This window comes from Neolamprologus brichardi, unplaced genomic scaffold (genome assembly GCF_056152115.1).
Source record: "Neolamprologus brichardi isolate AB-2024 unplaced genomic scaffold, ASM5615211v1 NODE_ptg000036l+_length_2141236_cov_1, whole genome shotgun sequence".
NCBI classification, from domain to species: Eukaryota; Metazoa; Chordata; class Actinopteri; order Cichliformes; family Cichlidae; genus Neolamprologus; species Neolamprologus brichardi.
This window is the reverse complement of record NW_028270138.1, coordinates 1619888-1639809: the sequence shown is the minus strand read 5'-3', so window position 1 is coordinate 1639809 and position 19922 is coordinate 1619888. Positions and strand designations below refer to the sequence as shown.

Below are 19922 nucleotides of genomic sequence, written 5' to 3'. Positions count from 1 at the left end.
AGAAAGTTGAGTTTATTAAACTCCCCCGAGACAGCTGGTGATGCAAATCTGAAGACTAGACGGTCCCAATTCACAGCCTCGCACTTCCGGCCTTCTTGGTCCTCGAAGGACCCAGCCCACGTAGACCGCGAAGGCCGGGTCCTCCGAAGGATGTGGCCTCTGAATCAGGACACAGCTTTAGTTTAATAATAGATACATTCAGACATTTTCCCCAATTCAATCAAAGTATTTTTATTTATTTATTTTTTTACAGTTTTTCTGTTTCTTAACAAGGCTTTTATTGTGAAAGATCAGCAGCAGGAAGAGTGTTCTTCTCTGTGAAGACAAACCAAGTGTAAATATGTGTGTTGGTGAGCTCACAGTCAGTGTTTGTGCTCCTCTTTTTTCCAGTTTCATTTCAATTTTATTTATATAGCACCAAATCACAATGTATTTTCTTTCTGTGGCCTCAGACATGCTCAATCTTTTTGTACATCACCTTTTTTCAAATGATAATGCTGTTAAACGACTTTCATTGAAAATATGAATTCAAATGTAGATAAAATGACATCATGAGGGAAATTTTACCACCCTTTCCATCAAAAAGATGATAAGGAGAAAGTGTGAGGCGACCTCTGGGTTAAAGTGAGTGCAGCAGTAAGAAAGTGAATGAAAAGATGAAGTGAAAGCAACTCAAACATTACAGACTGCTTCCATCACCTTCACATGGAGGATCGCACAGAGATGATCATCTGGCACACCAAGTTCAGAAAAGAGGAACTTTGAGAAGTAAGGAAAAACGAGAAAGGGATAGGACCCTCCACATGGACGTTTCCACACTGTGTCAAACTTCTGAAGCGCACATGTTTGTAAATGGTGCTCTGAAGCAGGCTTCAAACCAGTTTGGACAGGTGTCTTCTAGGCGGGGGAGGGGCAGGATCTTCATATTTACTAACTAGAGTCATCTGAGCTGGTCCTTTGAAGGACTGAATGAATGTTTTTGATACTACCGCTTCTATTTATTGCAAACACACACATGTATGTATAAAAGAAAACAAATCCCCATCATTATTATTGTAGCTGAGGACAGTGAAGACCAATCAAAGCTAAAGTCACAGCAGCATCTAGCTTTGTTTGAGCGTGTGTAGAACAAATCTGATGACACCAACTCTGAGAAAGCTTCAAGCCAACCAAACACATTCAAACTGTGACACTTTTTTTTTCTAAGGCTGGCAAAAACTCTGCTTGCTCATCACAACAAACACAGCTGTGTTTTCTCACTAGATTTGATTTCAGACATGAGTCTCAATGTGCACTGAATTATTGAGCAGCTGAAACAGCATCAGGTATGTAAACAGAGGGAGGACATAGGACACAACTGAACTATCTGTTCAGCAGTCAGAGTGTTTCTCTGGACACTCTTTACACTCAACTCAGCACAGACAGACTGAGGAAAAAGGAGAACAGAAATAAAACCCAGGATAAAGAGTTTGAGTGAATGTGGTGTTGAAGGTGTGGAGGTGGATCAGAGTGTCAGAGGAGACTCTGTAGAAGGACAGAGTGCCAGCAGGACAGTCCACATACACTGCTACTCTGTTAGAGACAGAGGAGGAGGGGGAGGAGGAGATGGATGTTTTTATCATATTGTGTCTGACAGAATGAGGACCACCATCCGAGCAGATAAGACTCCAGGACTGATCATTCCCTCCAAGCCAACAGTCATCACTGCCTCCTTTCCTTCTGATTCTTCTGTAACTCACTGATATATAAACATATCCTCTCCACTCAACCTCCCAGTAACAGCGACCAGTCAGACCATTTCTACACAGCAGTTGTTCATAAACATCAAATCTGTCTGGATGATCAGGATATGACTGAACCTCCTCCACATGTGTCACCTTCCTGTTGTTGTCAGACAGTTGGAGCTTTGTGTTCACTGTGTTTGTGTCGATTGTGAGTTGACAGGAATCTGATGGAGAGAACAAACACAATCCAGCTGCAGTTCATTGATTGACACTTTGATGATGACTCCTGACATCAGAATGAAGAAGATGGTTGAATGTATGCTGCTTTGTTTTCATGTATCACATTAAAAACACACTTACACTTCCTCAGACCTGGTCTTAACCATCGGACTCCAGCAGGCTCCACCCTGAAAGGAGGAGGGGGGTCAGAGCAGCACAGTCAGCATGCACTCATGGACATTACATGGCTCTCATACAGACTGTTACACACTGATAAAGGAACAGTCCAACATTTTCACAAATAAACTTCAATCGCTACGTGGATCACTCTGGTGATGATTTGGACTGATCCTTGATCTGTCAGTTAGTGATGGGATTTCCGGCTCTTTTTAGAGATCCGGCTCTTTCGGCTCGGCTCACTAAAAAGAACAGGCTCTTTCGGCTCCGAACCGGCTCTTCAGGTTGTTTTGTTGCTTTAATTATTTAATCATTAACAATAATATAAAATTATGCAGAAAAGGAATTACTAATGTTAAAAAAAGTGGTTGTTTATATATGGCCCCTAGAGACAAAGCACGTACAAACTCTAAAGCATATACAAACTCCAAAAAACACGTACAAACTCCAAAACACATTTCTAGCATGAACTGAACTTCCAAAACAGAGCTACCCAGATCACTTAAATTACACAATTGAAAGCATGTGTGTATTGTTTGTGTATTTATAGACAAGCACTCATATTTATTGAAATAATTTAAAAAAAAATTAATTTACCTGTTACTACCACACACCAAATCCGGTTGTTGATACTTCCTGGCTTGTGTAGCCACGAGGTAACAAAAGCTCAACACTGCGCCCAGCATCCTGGAGCACTTCTGTTGTCTTTTGTACGTGATTCTGAGTTTGTACGTGATTCTGAGTTTTTACGTGTTTTGGAGTTTGTACATGCTTCGGGGTTTGTAAGTGCGTCTGAGTTTTTACGCGTTTTGGAGTTTTTACGTGTTTTGGAGTTTGTACGTGCTTTGTCTCTAAGGGCCATCATAAATATACTTTATTTATTCACTCCACATAAAATGTAATAAATAAATCATATAATACAAAGAACAACTATTTACATTTCTAACTTTTAGCTATTTAAATTTTCAGCTTTTTCCTTTTAAACAAATTTAACGTGAAACAACACAAAACACTGCAAACCACAACACAATTAAATATAAATTAAAATATTAAAACAAAAAGAAGATGCACATTCTCTGTCATATGGGGCTGCATGATTTCTGAATCCTTTATCATCTGCAACTGAAAATAGTGGATGATTACTATACCTTTCTAATGTGACGTTGTTGTCCCTTGCTCTCTTTCTCTCTGGCTCTGATCCTGTGCTGCTGTGAGTGTAACTAATGCCCCTCCCCCCTCTGCCGGTACAGGCCGTGCGCGAGTTTAGCGGAAAAAAGGGCGAGAGAGAGGGTGAGAGAAAGAGAAAAAAAAAAACCCTCACGGCTCCCAATAAGGAGCCGGCTCGCGTCGTTCACTTCAAAGAGTCGGCTCTAAGAGCCATTTCGTTCGCGAACGACCCATCACTACTGTCAGTACACCACTGTATTGAATGGAATATGACTGCAGGGCTCGCAAAATCGTTAGCCCGACCTCCCGGGGCTAGCGATTTTTCCAGTTGGGCAACCAAAATCTATCTCTGCCCATCGGGCTATCGTAGGAAGGAAAAATCTATGTCAATGCTTTTGCATTCTTTCGGAAATGTAGCTGTGTAATTATGTCATTGGCATCGGTAAGCCACTGTCAATATGTGACATATTGAAATCGCGTTTGAATTTGCGCTTGTTTATTGCTTTCACTTTGCAATCGCGCAAACTGTGTATAGAGAGCGACAGCACTGATTGGTGAGTGACGATAATTTGTGCACCAATTCCTCTGACATCGTCTTATCAATCGTTAGCTTACTATGCAAACATGACAAGTGAAATCTCCCGCAGCAAGCTTAAACATGTGAGAGGTTGATCGCGCGGAGAATCGCTGAGCGTTATGTGAGTGCCTGTGTAAAAGCAGCAGGATATATATTTTAGTTCTGCTGAGCCAAATAAGACAGGTCAGGGTGAAGGAGTGACTGCCAAAGAAAAGCTTACCACAAAACGGAAAAGTTATGACAAATCAGACTATAAGGCAAAAAGAAAGTGCAGCTTTATGGTTTCATGGACAAAAGAATTTCTGTGGCTGCAATATGACAAGCTAAATAACCAGGGGTGCACATAAGTGGTCCGCGGGTGCGCATTCGCTGTCAAAATAAAAAACGCGCACAAGATAAGAAGTTGCAACGCGTGTTTGCGTACTTAAGAATTTCTGAAGGAGGACAGACATTTGTTTAGAACTCTTAAAGATGTTGAAGAAGAAAGCTCCTTTAAGCAATTACTTTGATTTTCCTCCACCTCCAAAGAAATGTCAGGAGAAGTCCGAACCACAAAAGAAGCGCCTATTCTCGGAAAAGTGGTTGCAGGAGGTGAGCTGGCTTCAAACAAATGATGAACGCACAGAGATGTGCTGCAGAATGTGCCGTGAAAATCCCACTCTAGCGGACAAAAACAGTGCCTTCTATATGGACGCAAACGCGCGCTGCAACTTCTTATCTGGTGCGCGTCTTTTATTTTGACAGCGAATGCGCACATGCGGACCACTTATGTGCACCCGTGTAAATAACATAATGTTCTGCCAGGTGTGTTGTTGGTTTTCCCTCGATTTCTGAGTCGACAAGCGCCTTTGTTACTGGGACCAGTCATTTTAAGAAAGGCCCCCATTAGAACCCATGAGAAATGCAAGAAATGCATTATTGCTCAGTCTGCAATATCTTTCCCGGAACAAACACCAATTACAAATAACATACTAAAAATAAACCTGAAAAATCTGTTTAGAACAGCATACTATGTTGCAAAGAGTGAACTACCACTGGCACAATTTAGCAGTCTTTGCAAAATTCAAAAAGCAAATGGCCTCGATCTTGGTTCCACTTGCCTCTTACCCGTGACTTCAGTGGAAATTTCAGATTCAGCATCTGACATAGACTGATTCATGTTCTACACAGTTCTTACAAGTTCATAGAAATTTCTGTTCAATTAGAACCAAGTATTTGAATTGATGATTGTAATTTTTATACAATGTTGTAATTTCTGTTTCAACAATTTTTTGATTAATGTTTTGTTTCCTTTACAATATTATACATTAAAGTATAATATTGTAAAGGAAACAAAACAGGAAACAAAACATCAATCAAAAAATTGCTCTTTTTTATTCAGGCTACTTAAATTTATTTTGGGCTACCAAAAACTGAAGAGTCCCTGCCCGAAGGGCTACCAGGGACTTTGAAATTTTGCGAGCCCTGGACTGATTAAAACCATGACATTCATTATCTCTATATTCCTCTTTTGTTTATCTTGAAAGCTTAAACAGACTGTGATCAGTCAATGTAGCTCATAATGTTGAGTTAGAGAGTTTCTATACATCTATGGTGGTTTTCTTTACATAACCCCACTTCACAATTCACAAATCCTGCAGCTGGGTGTCAAGGACTCAAATCCAGGAAGCAGATAGACCTAACAAATTTGACTTTTTTCACAAAGTTTGCTGCCTCTGTGTTTTTAGATCTTTTGGTTAGTTGTTTCTGTGATGTACTGAAGTATAATTACAAGCACTTCATACAGTGGCTTGCAAAAGTATTTGGCCCCTTTTAACTTTCCCACATTTTCTCACATTACAGCCACAAACATGAATCAATTTTATTGGAATTCCACGTGAAAGGCCAATACAAAGTGGTGAACACATGAGAAATGGAACGAAAATCATACATGATTCCAAACATTTTTTACAAATAAATAACTGAAAAGTGGGGTGTGCGTAATTATTCAGCCCCCTGAGTCAATACTTTGTAGAACCACCTTTTGCTGCAATTACAGCTGCCAGTCTTTTAGGGTCTGTCTCTACCAGCTTTGCACATCTAGCGACTGAAATTCTTGCCCATTCTTCTTTGCAAAACAGCTCCACAACTGCCCTGTGACGGCCTCAGATGTTGTCTAAGAGATTATTGGGAGCAACAAAACCATGAAGTCCAAAGAACACACCAGACAGGTCAGGGATAAAGTTATTGAGAAATTTAAAGCAGGCTTAGGCTACAAAAAGGATTCCCAAGCCTTGAACATCCCACGGAGAACTGTTCAAGCGATCATTCAGAAATAGAAGGAGTATGGCAAAACTGTAAATTTACCAAGACAAGGCCGTCCACCTAAACTCACAGGCCAGAGAGCGCTGATCAGAAATGCAGCCAAGAGGCCCATGGTGACTCTGGACGAGCTGCAGCGATCTTCAGCTCAGGTGGGGGAATATGTCCATAGGACAACTATTAGTCGTGCACTGCACACAGTTGGCCTTTATGGAAGAGTGGCAAGAAGAAAACCATTGTTAACAGAAAAACTATAAGAAGTCCGGTTTGCAGTTTGTCACAAGCCATGTGGGGGACAAAGCAAACATGTGGAAGAAGGTGCTCTGGTCAGATGAGACCAAAATGGAACTTTTTGGCCAAAATGCAAAACGCTATGTGTGGCGGAAAACTAACACTGCACATCACTGCACATCACTCTGAACACACCATCCCCACTGTCAAATATGGTGGTGGCAGCATCATGCTCTGGGGGTGCTTTTCTTCAGCAGGGACAGGGAAGCTGGTCAGAGTTGATGGGAAGATGGATAGAGCCAAATACAGGGCAATCTTGGAAGAAAACCTCTTGGAGTCTGCAAAAGACTTAGACTGGGGAGGAGGTTCACCTTCCAGCAGGACAACAACACTAAACTTAAAGCCAGGGCAACAATGGAATGGTTTAAAACAAAACATATCCATGTGTTAGAATGGCCCAGTCAAAGTCCAGATCTAAATCCAATCGACAATCTGTGGCAAGATCTGAAAACTGCTGTTCACAATTGCTGTCCACCTAATCTGACTGAGCTGGAGCTGTTTTGCAAAGAAGAATGGGCAAGGATTTCAGTCTCTAGATATGCAAAGCTGGTAGAGACATACCCTAAAATAATGGCAGCTGTAATTGCAGCAAAAGGTGGTAAAAAATGTTTGGAATCATGTATGATTTTCATTCCACTTCTCACGTGTACACCACTTTGTATTGGTCTTTCATGTGGAATTCCAATAAAACTGATTCATGTTTGTGGCTGTAATGTGACAAAATGTGGAAAAGTTCAAGGGGGCCGAATACTTTTGCAAGCCACTGTACGTTTCAAATGCTTTTATCAAGACTTACATCACATTTATGCAAAGAGATAGTATTTGCAGTGTTGGCCCTTCTTTTTTAAGACCTCTGCAATTAGCCCTGGCATGCTGTCAATCAATTTTTGGGCCAAATCGTGACTGATGGCAGTCTCTTCTTTCATAATCAATGCTTGGAGTTTGTCAGAATTATTAGGTTTTTATTTGTCCTCCTGCCTTTTTAGGATTGTCCACAAATTCTCAATTAGATTTGGTTTTGGGGAGTTTCCTGGCCATGGACCCAAAATTTTAATGACTTGTTCCCCCAGTCAGTTAGTTATTACTTGGACCTTATGGCATGGTACTCAAATCCTCTTCGAAAAGGCTCTATACAAAATTTGGTAAATACAAAATATTCACCAAATTGTTCTTGAAAGGTTGGAAGAAGTTTCTGTTGGAGGATGTTTTGGTACCATTGTATATTCATGGCTGTGATCTTTGGCTATATTGCGAGTCAGCCCACTCCGTTGGATGAGAAGCATCACCACACATGAATGGTCTCAGGATACTTTACTGTTGGCATGAGACGGGACTGATGGTAGCGCTCACCATTTCTTCTCCGGAAAATCCTTTTTCCAGATGCCCCAAACAATCAGAAAGAGGCTTCATCAGAGAAAATGACTTTTACCCCAGTCTTCAGCAGTCGACTCGCTGTACTTTTTTGCAGAATATCAGTTTGTACCTGATGCTTTTTTGCTGCCCTCTTGACACTTCTTGACACCATCTTCCCCTCACTGTGTGTGCAGATGCACTCACACCTGCCCGCTGCCATTCCCGAGCAAGCTTTGCACTGGTAGAACCCCGATCCTGCAGCTAACTCATCTTTTACGAGATGGTCCTGGTGCCTGCTGGACTTTTGTGGGCGCCCTGAAGCCTTCTTCACAACAATTGAACCTCTTTCCTTGAAGTTCTTGGTGATTGGATAATTGGTTGATTTAGGTGCAATCTTAGCAGCAAACACCCTTGCCTGTGAAGCTCTTTTTATAAAACACAATGATGGCATACGTTTCCTTTTTTTTTTTTTTTTGCCTGTCCCTTTTGGTTCTTTTGCCATCAGAATTATTGTGTAAAGGTGAAGAAAGATGCCAAACGGATTTACTTTACCAAATGGACCATCCCAGCCTTGCCGTATTGGTCTATTTGATTCACCTTTTATTGTTTATTTTATTTTATTTTCACTTGCTAAATATGGGACAGACTTGACTGGGGAAAATTTAGGGGAGAAAGAAAGAGGAAAGAAAAACAGTGGGGAAGAGGAATGATGGCATACGTTTCCTTGCAGGTAACCATTGTTAACAGGAATAACAATGATTTCAACTATCGCCCTCATTTTAACAAACCTCAGTCTGCTGTTCTAAATCAATGACATAATGATGAGCCTTGTGCTCATCAACACTCTTGCCTGTGTTAACGAGAAGATTGAGTTTAGAGGCTCTCCAAGATTATATCGATCAGTGCTTCCAGGATCTCGTGATGAAGAAGGCTCAGAGTGCAGCTTCCCCGGCCAAATCTGAGACGCCGTCGTCGAAAAGACTTCGCCCAGCAGATTCCCCTGGCACAACATCGCCAGCCAGCAAAGATATTGCCAACATACTGGAGTCAATCGACAAGCGATTGTCCAGTTTCAACGCAAGGCTGTCCTTGGTGGAGATTCTTCACCGGGAATTTAAATCCTTGCGAGAATCCCTGGAGTTCAGCCAGCAGCAGGTGGAAACACTCGCTGCTGAAAATGCCACGCTAAGGGAGTCGGTGAAATGTCTCACAGACAATGTTACCCAGCTAAATAGAGAAAATAAAAAAATAAAAGAGACAGTTATTGATCTACAAGCTCGTGAGACCATGTCCTATTGTGGCAAAATTCGGCCACTTCAAACAAAAGGAACAGGTGAAAAGTCACGGCAGGGAATTCAAAGGAACAGACTTCAGCGTGAACGACCAGTTCCCCAAAGAGATCTTGGAACGACGCAGGGTCCTCTTCCCAATCCGACGCGGCTTCATCCAGAAGGGCTCCAGCACTGTCATCGCTGTGGACCGGCTCTACGTAGATGGACAGCTTTACCGCGACCCCGGCATCACTCCGTGGCTGTATTAACTTCACACTAGATAAGAATCCACTACACCCTTTCCTTATCCACTCACACTAACTTAAATTAACATCTGTTTAACTTACCAGTATCAAATCGCATCTTAAGTGTAATATCATAACAGAATTTACACCGTCACTCTCCATCAATGGTTTAATTGGAATGTTTCCGTTTCTTTTTCTCTTCTTCTCGTTTTCTTTCTCTTTTTCCCCCTCTTGTTCTTATGCTGCTCACCCTTGTCCTTGGTTTCTTTCTTTTTTTATTTTCTTTCTCTGCTTCGATAACCTGCTTCCAGACTCATCCACAAAAAACATCCTTTATTTCAACACATACGCACTGCACGATCACGCACAGTCACGCGCTCAACGGCAGCACATTTACATCAGTCAGACAGCGCACACAGACCTATGGGATACACACACTTAAGCCAAGCATACTAATATTAGTAAATATGCACACACATATTCAGACTCAGGGAGCATCTCGCCACACATTTTTTCTCTCTCTCCTCTTTATTTACAAACAAGTGATGTATTCTCTCCACCTATCTAAGCGACACACACAGCGTACACCCCTAGTTATACACAGACATCTATGGGTGCACTGAGGTTTGTTACATGGAATGTAAATGGAGCTGGCTCCAGAGACAAGTGGTTAAAGATATTTAACCAACTCAAAAAACTACAGGCAGATGTTGTCCTTTTACAAGAGACCCACAGACCTCTTAGAAGTTCGATTGAACTTAAAACACCCGAGTTTCCTAATGTGTTCTCAGCTTGTTATAATTCTACACAAAGGGGAGTAGCAATTTTAATCCATAAAAATATTAATTTCACAGTACTCGATACAGTTATAGATCCAGAGGGCAGGCTCCTAATTGTTAAACTATCTATACTTGATAAAAAAGTGTATATGGTCCAAATGTTGATGATCCCTCATTCTTTCACGGTTTTTTCAGTGCACTCTCTGAACACTTAGATGGCACACTTGTTCTTGGAGGCGACCTCAACCTTGGACTAAATGAAGAAATGGATAGGTTCAATACAGCAGGAACTCAGCGTAATTGGCAGTGCACAAATATAATCAAACGGTATATGAGCGACTTTGGTCTTTGCAATGCATGGCGCTCCCTTCACCTTAACAGTAAGGAATATACTTTTTTTTCCTCACATGTTCAACACTCCTACTTTCGTCTGGATTATGATGATTTGGTCAGGAGCTCACTGCTGACTGACATTTCAGACACTGAGATTCACCCTATAGCTGTCAGCGATCATGCTCCTGTATCTTTAACACTAATGCACAAGAATAATACTACGCCAAGTAAAAACTGGAGATTTAATACATCACTGCATAAAGATGAAGAATTTATTAAATATTTTAAAAAAGAATGGACTCTATATTTAGACTATAATGACACTCCCGGAACATCAGCTTCTGTTCTATGGGAAGCAGGGAAAGCTGTGATGAGAGGCAAAATAATTTCTTTCTCATCACATAAAAAGAAAGAAGAAAACACGAATATTCAGGAATTAGAAAAAAATACATCAAATCCCTAGAAGAAGACTATTTGTCCCACCAAGATCAACAAATATTGAACAAAATATGCAGAACACAATTCTGTACAATTCTTAGTACAAAGACTACGCTTACAAAATTATGAACATCGTAATAAATCCAGTCAATTTCTAGCAAACCAGCTAAAAAATATAAAGAAAAAACAACTATATGTGCTGTTCAAGATTCATCTGGGAACACAATATATGACCCGAAACAAACAACATTTTCAGAGATTTTTATAAAACGCTGTATTCACCACAAATAAACCCAACTAAAAAGGAAATTGATCAGTTTTTGGACAACATAACTCTTCAAAAATTATTAGAAACTCAAGCAATGGCACTGGATTCACAACTGACGCCAGGTGAACTCCAGGGAGCCCTGATAAACATGCCCAATAATAAGGCTCAGGTCCAGATGGTCCAGAATTCTGAACGATTTCAGCATCAGTTTTTTACAGAACGTTGTTGGAAATCAAAGAAAGGGAAGACTTCCATCAAATATGAATTCTGCAAACATTAATCTCCTGCTAAAACCAGGCAAAGACCCTGTATATCCCTCAAGCTATCGTCCAATATCCCTTATAAATGTAGACCTTAAAATAATCTGCAAAGCTCTCCAAAGAGATTAGAGAAAATAACCCCCTCTTAATTCATCCTGACCAAACTGGTTTCATAAAAGGTAGGCACTCATCAACAAATACACGTAGATTACTTAAATTGATAGACTACTCATACAGTAAAAACATTGAAACTACAATATTTTCTTTAGATGCAGAAAAAGCGTTTGACAGAGTTAACTAGAAATTTCTATTTGCAACTTGGTCTTCCTTGGTCTCTTGTGTTCTGAGGGCCTCTGGATGTCTGGAGTTTTGATCTCCTCCATACCTGTTTCATGCCCTGGAGGACGGGGCTGTGGCTCCCCCCCACACCCTCTAGCAGATCATTACATGAAGGAACCTTTTAAATACAAGCACGCTCATGCTCACAGGTGTACACACAGGTGCTCACACACACAAACTACACCCTTTTTGGCTCCTACCTCAAAGCACACTGTGCACTGTCGATCTTACGTGGTGCACAATGATGTTTAATATTTAGTATTTACTGTTACATTCCCATATATCATTATGATGTTGTTTATTATATTGCTCTTTTTTTTCTTCTGCTTGTTTTCTCCTTTTTCTTTCTCAACAGGAGATCCAGGTGATTGATATATGCATTTTTTGTCTGCTTATTTTGTTGGTTTTTAATTTTTGCCCTTTATCCCGTCCCTCTTCCCCGCTGTTTTTCTTTCCCTTTATTGCTCCCCTTTCTTTTCCTCAGTCAAGTCTGTCCCGTATTTAACAAGTGATAATAAACAATAAAACAATAAAAGGTGAATCAAACAGACCATTACAGCAAGGCTGGGATGGTCCATTTGGTAAAGTAAATCCATTGGGCATCTTTCTTCGCCTTTAGACAATAATTCTAATGGCAAACCAAACGGGACAGGCAAGAAAAAAAGTTGAAAAAAAAAAAAGATTATTGAAATGATATTAGCAGGTCATTTTATGGCAGTGATGATCTGATCACACTTCATAACATTCTGGAGTTTACGCAAATTGCGATCAAAGCAGCAAACTTTGTGAAAAACAATATTTGTGACATTCTCGAAACTTTTGGCCAAGACTATACAGCAAAGGTCTTTCTCAAGCCATTGTTTTGGCACCGCTTAAATCTGGATTTTTGGAATATTTTTCTGACAAACTTCACATTCACATATGTTAAAATCAAATGAGAAATTATTTGCATTTAATAGTAAGGTTATCTTTCAGAGAGAATGTTAGAGAGCACACAGTGCCTCATTCAGGTCTAAAACAGTATACTGAAATAAAATAGACTGAACTTAAAAATGTACATTCTGTTGTATTAACATTATTACGTGTCAAAATGGTAAAACACAGGACTTTAGGCTTCATGTCTGAAATTACAGTCATTGATGAGTAAGCCATTTATCCATTGATATAGTATGTGTTTAAATAGTTTTAGTGGAAAAGACTAAATCCTGACCTGAGAATTTCCAGTGTACAGTATGGACTCTCCACTGCAGCAGAAAGAAGCTGCAGTCCTGACTCCTTTATGTTGTTGTTACTCAGGTCCAACTCTCTCAGACTAGAGGACTCGGAGCCGAGAACTGAGGACAGTGTTTCACAGCTTTTCTCTGACAGGTTACAGACATTCAGGCTGAAAAATGTTGAAGGACAAGACAAATAACACTTGCATTAAAGTGTATTGTTGGTGGAGTTAGAAGCTATTAGATATGTCAGTATTTAAAAGTTTTTCAGGACTTGCTCGAATCCTCATTGCCTTATCTTAAACAAGACAAAAATGTGACAGTTTACTCTGACTTGGACTGAAATACTATAAGTACAGACACATATGAATGAAGTTGACTTATCGGAGTTTTTTGCTAATTGATGAAAAAAAAGCCTAATATCATTTGATCTGACCGCAGAATTTCCAGTTTGCAGTATGGACTGTTCACCCCAGTAGACAAAAGCTTCAATCCTGAATCCTGCAGGTTGTTATAATTCAGGTCCAGCACCCTCAGACAGGAGTCTTGGGAGCTGAGAACTGACGACAGAGCTTCACAGCTTCTCTCTGAGAGGTTACAGTGACTCAGTCTGAAAAAAAAGGGGGGGAGGGGGGAATCAAAATAAAATGAACAAAAAAACTAACAATTTAATACATACCATGCATTAACTTTGTAAAAAAAAACAAAAAAACAAAAAAACATGTACACATAAAAAATATATCTAAGTAGGAATCAGTGAGGAGCTGGTAGATATTGTTTTATTGGCTCAGTATACAATAGCACACTCATACTATAGTGTTTGAGACTTTGAGACTAATTGCAGCATTTATGATTCAAAACAACAGTTAACACTTAAGCCCCACGCCCCCGGTACCGGGGGCAAAAGCGATGCGATTGCGTTTAATCGCTTATAACATGGGGTCAGAAAATATAATCCCCAGCATGTGTAGTATCCACAGAAACCTCTGAATCTCATCTAAAACCTCATCTAAACCATTTCTACAACCACCAAACAAAGCGAAGACACTAAACAGTGAAAAGAGCAGTTACGTCACTTCGCAAAATTTCGGAAAACCAACACAACGGAGCCTCGTTAGCACGGTGTCATGGCTAACTTAACAAACCACACCTGGTTTGAAAATAGAGAACTCACAGATTCCAAAACTGTAAATGTCATTGTCCTCTGCCCAAAATTCACCAAACCAGCCGCAAAAGAAGACTAAAAATGTGCTTCACCTTTGCAAAACATTATGATAAATGCTGGCTTACCTTTGTTGTTTTGTGTCCGTAAGATATCTCCACAATGATATGATTATGCTTCCTGAATAACTACAATTCCCAGTGTACATTTGGAGCAGTTTTTGATAGGAAGAATGCCATTTTGATACAAATTACATGGATTTGATTGGACGATGGCCATGGCCCTCCTTCTAGCACTACTTGTACACCCCGCCTTACAACCTTTGATGAGTTTGATTGACATGACTGATGTGTTGTCAAAGTGATTCTATTTGATCATACGATTAAAAGGTAGGGTCAACAGTTCAAATCGGCCAGTAAATTCCAGAGTTACAGCCTTGCGTCATTCAAATCTGAGAATAAAGCAGGTCCGCGTCTTTGCGCACGGAACCCTTTGCGCACGGACAGACGATTAGCGAACTCAGTTGTCTTGATTTTTTACTGGTTTTATTGGCATAATGGCAGCCAAAAGAAAATCGTACTGTGCTGAAGAAGTGCTGGATATGATTTTGAATGATAGTGGGACACAGCTTTGTGTGGAAGATTCATCTTCAGATGATGAGGACCTCGTCGCTCCATTTCCTGAAAAAAGTGATTCGGAAATAGAGACACCACTGCCTGAAAGGTATGTTCTGTTATGGAATATTCTAGTAACTGAATCCCTTGTATGAAAAAAAAAGGCTATATGGATAAAGTTTGATGTTTGAAAATAGATTGATTTTATTTTATTTTTTTTTTTTAGTGAGGATGAAGACTATGAGCCCCGACGGCCCTTATCCTCTACATGGCGACATGCAGCTGTTCCTACACCCAAGCAGGCCAAAAAGGCGAAAACTGGAAAGGCTAAACGGTAGTTCAAGGAAAATAGGTCCCCTGAGGTGGAAGAACTGTGGAAAAACAGGGATGAGGAGGACAGAAATCCCGACCCCTTCAAGTTTAAGCCAGCAAGGGACCCAGGCCCTACATTTAACACCACAACAGCATGGTCTCCTCAGTCACTGTTCCAGCTATTCTTTTATGAGAACGTTGTTAGAACAATAATTGAAAACACAAATGCCAATGCTGCAAAGAAAAGGAGGGCTGGCAGCAAGTTTCCATGGACTGCTCTCACGGTGAAGCAATTTTACATCTTCTTGGCATTGCTTGTTTACACAGGCCTTGTAAGTGAACACCATAGAGCGGACTATTGGAGAAAAGAATGGCCTTATAACTTTCACTTTCCCAGTGACACTATGTCAAGAAACCATTTTGAAGCCATCTTGTGGTCATTGCACCTTAGCAGCCCAAAAGATGATGAGGACAATGAAAAAAAAAGCTACTCAGCTGTTATGGATCTTTTACATCTGTCATTGCTTGGCCAGGGCTACATTTTGTATGTGGACAATTTTTACACAAGCCCTACACTCTTCAGTGACATATATAAAAAAAAAATTGGCTGTTGTGGCACTATTAGAAAAAAACGGACTGGCTTTCCGCGCACACTCAAAAATGACTTTCCTAAGAAGGCTGAGAGGGGAGATGTGCGCTGGATAAGGAAAGGCGAACTGCTGTTTGTGAAGTGGACTGACACTCGAGAAGTCACAATGTGCTCCACAGTGCACAAAGCCTTCAGCGGGAAGACTGTACAGCGAAAAGTGAAGGAGGCTGCAGGTTGGACAACAAAGGCTGTACCTGTTCCAGATTGTGTTGTGGACTACAACAAGAACATGGGTGGTGTTGATTTGTCCGATGCTCTGATTGGTTATTACACTGTCCTCCATAAAACTATGAAATGGTATAAAACTTTGTTTTATCATTTCTTAGACATTGCTGTTGTTAACAGTTTTCTTTTGCATATGGAGTTATGCAAGAGGCAGGGTAAGGAGCCAATGACACAAAAAATGTTTCGGGAGCAGCTTGCCAAGGAGATGCTGGACTTTGCTGCTGCCTCAGCATTACCACCACCAACACCATTGTCTAACCTCACCTGCATGCCATGCTATTTTGGCAGCAATGCAACAGATCTAAGGAGATATTGCAGGAGGTGCCAGGATGCTGGCATCCTGAGGGTGAAAACCCCAATTTATTGTAGGGCCTGCAACGTCCCTCTGTGCCTCACATCAAAAAAACAACTGCTTTAAAATGTGGCGTGATGAGCATCAATAAATGATTTTTTTTAAATATGTAGTGTAGAGTTGGAAATGTCACAGTTGTTTTTGTTCTTGTAATGTTTACAATATTGACATTTTGGAATTTGAATAAATGTTTTCCAGTTGGAGTCAAATGTAACCCTTTGTTATGGTGTTATTTGAATAGGGTGATGCATAAATATGTGGATATTTTTTTGCAAAAATATTAAGAAACAAAGTGTTTTTAGCCATATAACTGAACTCACATAGTTTGTGTTATTCAGCTGTTGAAAGATTTCAACTTTCACAGATTGTGCCAAAATGTGCCAAACTGTGCCAAATTGTGCCAAATTGCAAAACGCCTCGCTATGACTCTACTAAAACCTCTGTAACTTTGCTCTACTTCATCACATCACCATGAATCTTTGGACGGGTAATGTCCACATTTAGATTTATGATTTCCTGGAGTAAAATGTCTACCAGAGCATATTTTCAGAGGTGTTATATGATATAAAACACTTTTAAAATTAGGCGAGGGAAAAAAAAAGTCAAAATTTTCAATATTTGGGTCAGGATAACTTTGACACAGTAACATCTGCAGTAATATTTACAGTTCTGATGAAATCTCACAAGTGTTAGCTTTATTTTGATACCAAGATTGTATACACAGAGTTTGAAATTCCAGAGAAATACTCCATTTATTCTGAGCATGTCATTTTCGAGTAGGAAGCTCAGAAAAGCCCTTGGGGCTTAAGAGGTTAACATAGATTGAAGGGGGCTAGATAAGCATATATGCAGATATTTTAAAGATGACATATTCTTCTAATATTGGGCTCTAGATTTTTGTTCTCCAACTTCATACTTCCAAATTATATTAATATATTTTTTAAAATCTCATACTGGACCTGTTTGCACACCCTCGGTTTTTCAAAACTGGCTAAAATAGAGATACTGAAATTGCTGTCTGAAAAAGCAAATATGCCGTAAGCAATGTTTTATACTGTTCTGTTGCAATTACTGAAAATAAAAGGAATAAAAAGGGAAAGACAAAGAAGCAGTCTACGCAAACTTACATTGGCACTAGCCCAACAAGCTAAATATGAAATTAACAATGTAAATAGTCGACAAACTGTGGATAAAGTTGGAAAAACAGGTATCATACGGCAAAGTAGTTAAAATGTGGTCATGCTGACAAGAGAGATTGTAACTTTCCAATGTTTTACTTTTATGATCAAGGGAAACCTTTAAAACACATTTTTTTTTATTTTTTTTAATATATATTTTTTTTAAATAGATAAAAATATCTTTTAAAATATTTACAGATTTGGATGATTTGCTTTTGGAAACTGAAGAAGTTGAAAAAATCCCAATAAAGATAAATATAGACAAAGGTCTAGATATTTACTCATATCGAAGCAGGAACAGAGTGGTCCCTGAATATTTTGTTTCTGTTTGTTTTTATTTTAAACTTATTTAAATATATATTTAAATGGTAAATTAATATCTTTTTTTTTCTTTTTTTCTTTTGCCTGTCCCATTTGGTTCTTTGGCCGTCAGACCAACAAGGATACCCAATGGATTTATTTTGCCAAATGGATCATCATGGCATTGCCGTATTGGTCCATTTGATCAACCTTTGTTTTTATTATTTATTTTATTTTATTTTCAGTTGTTACAGACGGGACAGACATGAGTGAGGGATAGGAAAGGGAGAAAGAAAGAGGAAGGAAAAGAAAAACAGAAGGGGAGAGGGACAGTGGGAAAGGGGGAAAAAATATCTCCTGGATCACCCGTTGAGAGAAAAAGAATAGAAAACAAGCAACAAAAAACAGAGCAACATACTAAACACAACACCATCGCATTAATCTAGCTAAGTGTAAACAGCAGTAAATACTAAATATTGAATGTTGTTGTACAGCACGCAGGACAGACAGCGCACAATGTGCTTTGAAGTAGCAGCCAAGAAAGGTGTGATTTAAGTCTACGAACAGTGAACACCCGTGTGCACACCTGTGTGAATCGGCGCGCTTGTATTCAAATGGTTTCCCCATGTAATGGTCTGCAAGAAGATGTAGAGAGCCATAGCCCTGTCCCCCAGGGCATGAAGCAGGCATGGAGGAGATCCAGGCCCCAGACATCCAGAGGCCCCAGAGTGCAAGAGCCCAAGGAGAACCACCGGAGGGGCATCCGTGCCACCTTCATGGGAAGGGCTGAGGATTCCCAGGCGAGGGGTCACCCAGTAGCTACCGGGCAGAAGCTAGAGGGGGCTGCACCGGTGTGTCCGCCGGCTCCACCGGCAGCCAGCTGTGCCAGAGTGAACCGAGCCGCAGGCACAGAGGCCGGAGGCCCGAGGGCCCCCCGCACCCCGGAAGAGGCCTGACCGAGCAACAGGTGCCAGGCCACCGGGAGTGAGCTGGTACATACCTGAGTGCCCAGCCCCGGACACCAAGAACCACCAATGCACCGACCCCTGAGGGCATCAGTCACCGGCAGGGAGTGTGGTGAGGGGAGATAGGCCTCCACACTTTGGAGGGTCTGGGAGTTCCCAGAGAGGTGGAGTCTAAGACCCGACCTGACATATAGACACAGACAAACAGGCACACACAGACACAGACATGCATTCCCACCCTCATGCACACATATACAAACACTCATCACTCACCCAACGTAGGGATAAGCATAAATGGATATGTACACACAATCACACTCCCCAAACATACTCTATACCCCGGATCCAGGTACCCTCGTTCCCAGAGGGGGAAACGGCACCCAGACCCAAGAGATATTACCCTTCCCTCCGGGGTGGAGGCAAGCAGACCGTCCCAGGCTCCGCAGCAGCAGGGAGGCCAATCGGACAGCCAGCATCTCCTCCCAGCCCCCCCGCCCCAATGGCTAGCAGAAAACGGGGGTGTGTTAAGACCCCATACCTCCTTCCTCCCGCTCATGTGTAGTGCTCTAAAGTGCATTTAAAACAAGGGAGAGCATGGTGCTGCTGCCAGAGAGCAGCAGGTGTTAGGCAAATTAATATCGATATCACAGAACCATATCTTTTAATTTGATTTACGTTAGGTTATTTTAAATCTTCTATTTTGAGAAATGGATAGTCTAACCATGTAGTTTGTTGAACAAACTGGGGTGGCTGTAGCTCAGGAGGTAGAGCAGGTCACCTACTAATCGGAAGGTTGGTGGTTCGATCCTTGGCTCCTCCAGTCTGCATGTCAAGTATCCTTGGGCAAGATACTAACCCCAAGTTGCTCTCCGATGCATCCATCGGAGCATGAATGTGTGTGAATGTAGTTAGATAGCACTAAGTATAGATAAAGTGCTTGTGAGAATGGGTGTGATTGGGTGAATGTGGCATGTTGTATAGAGCGCTTTGAGTATTCTGAGAGAGTAGAAAAGCGCTATATAAGAATCAGTCCATTTACCATTTAACAATAACTGGCAAAAACCAGGGGTTTTAGGAAGATTAAACCTTCTTAAACAAGGATTAAAAAGAATTCCCATGTTAGTCGAGTTTTTTGTGCACAGGTCAGTGTGGATGTGATTTTTAGATCAAAACTTGTTAAGTTTAAATGTTTAAAGGTTGTGTCAAAAA

The 19922-nt window shown here is 40.7% G+C and overlaps 1 protein-coding gene across 4 annotated transcripts in view; it reads right to left on the bottom strand.

The window, feature by feature from the left end:
- Positions 1 to 275: 275 nt before the first annotated feature.
- LOC148094557 (protein NLRC3-like) overlaps positions 276 to 19922 on the bottom strand; it is a 278774-nt gene continuing 259127 nt past the window's right edge. For 3 of the 4 annotated variants that reach the window (XM_087837555.1, XM_087837554.1, XM_087837556.1), the window contains exons 8-11: positions 13393 to 13566; positions 12953 to 13126; positions 2085 to 2131; positions 276 to 1948 (exon numbers count right to left, since the gene is read on the bottom strand). In XM_087837555.1, the coding sequence (XP_087693681.1) occupies positions 1413 to 1948; positions 2085 to 2131; positions 12953 to 13126; positions 13393 to 13566 (931 nt within the window). In that variant the 3' untranslated portion in view covers positions 276 to 1412. The remainder of the gene's footprint in view (positions 1949 to 2084; positions 2132 to 12952; positions 13127 to 13392; positions 13567 to 19922) is intronic. The other variant, XM_087837557.1, reaches the window with a different exon arrangement.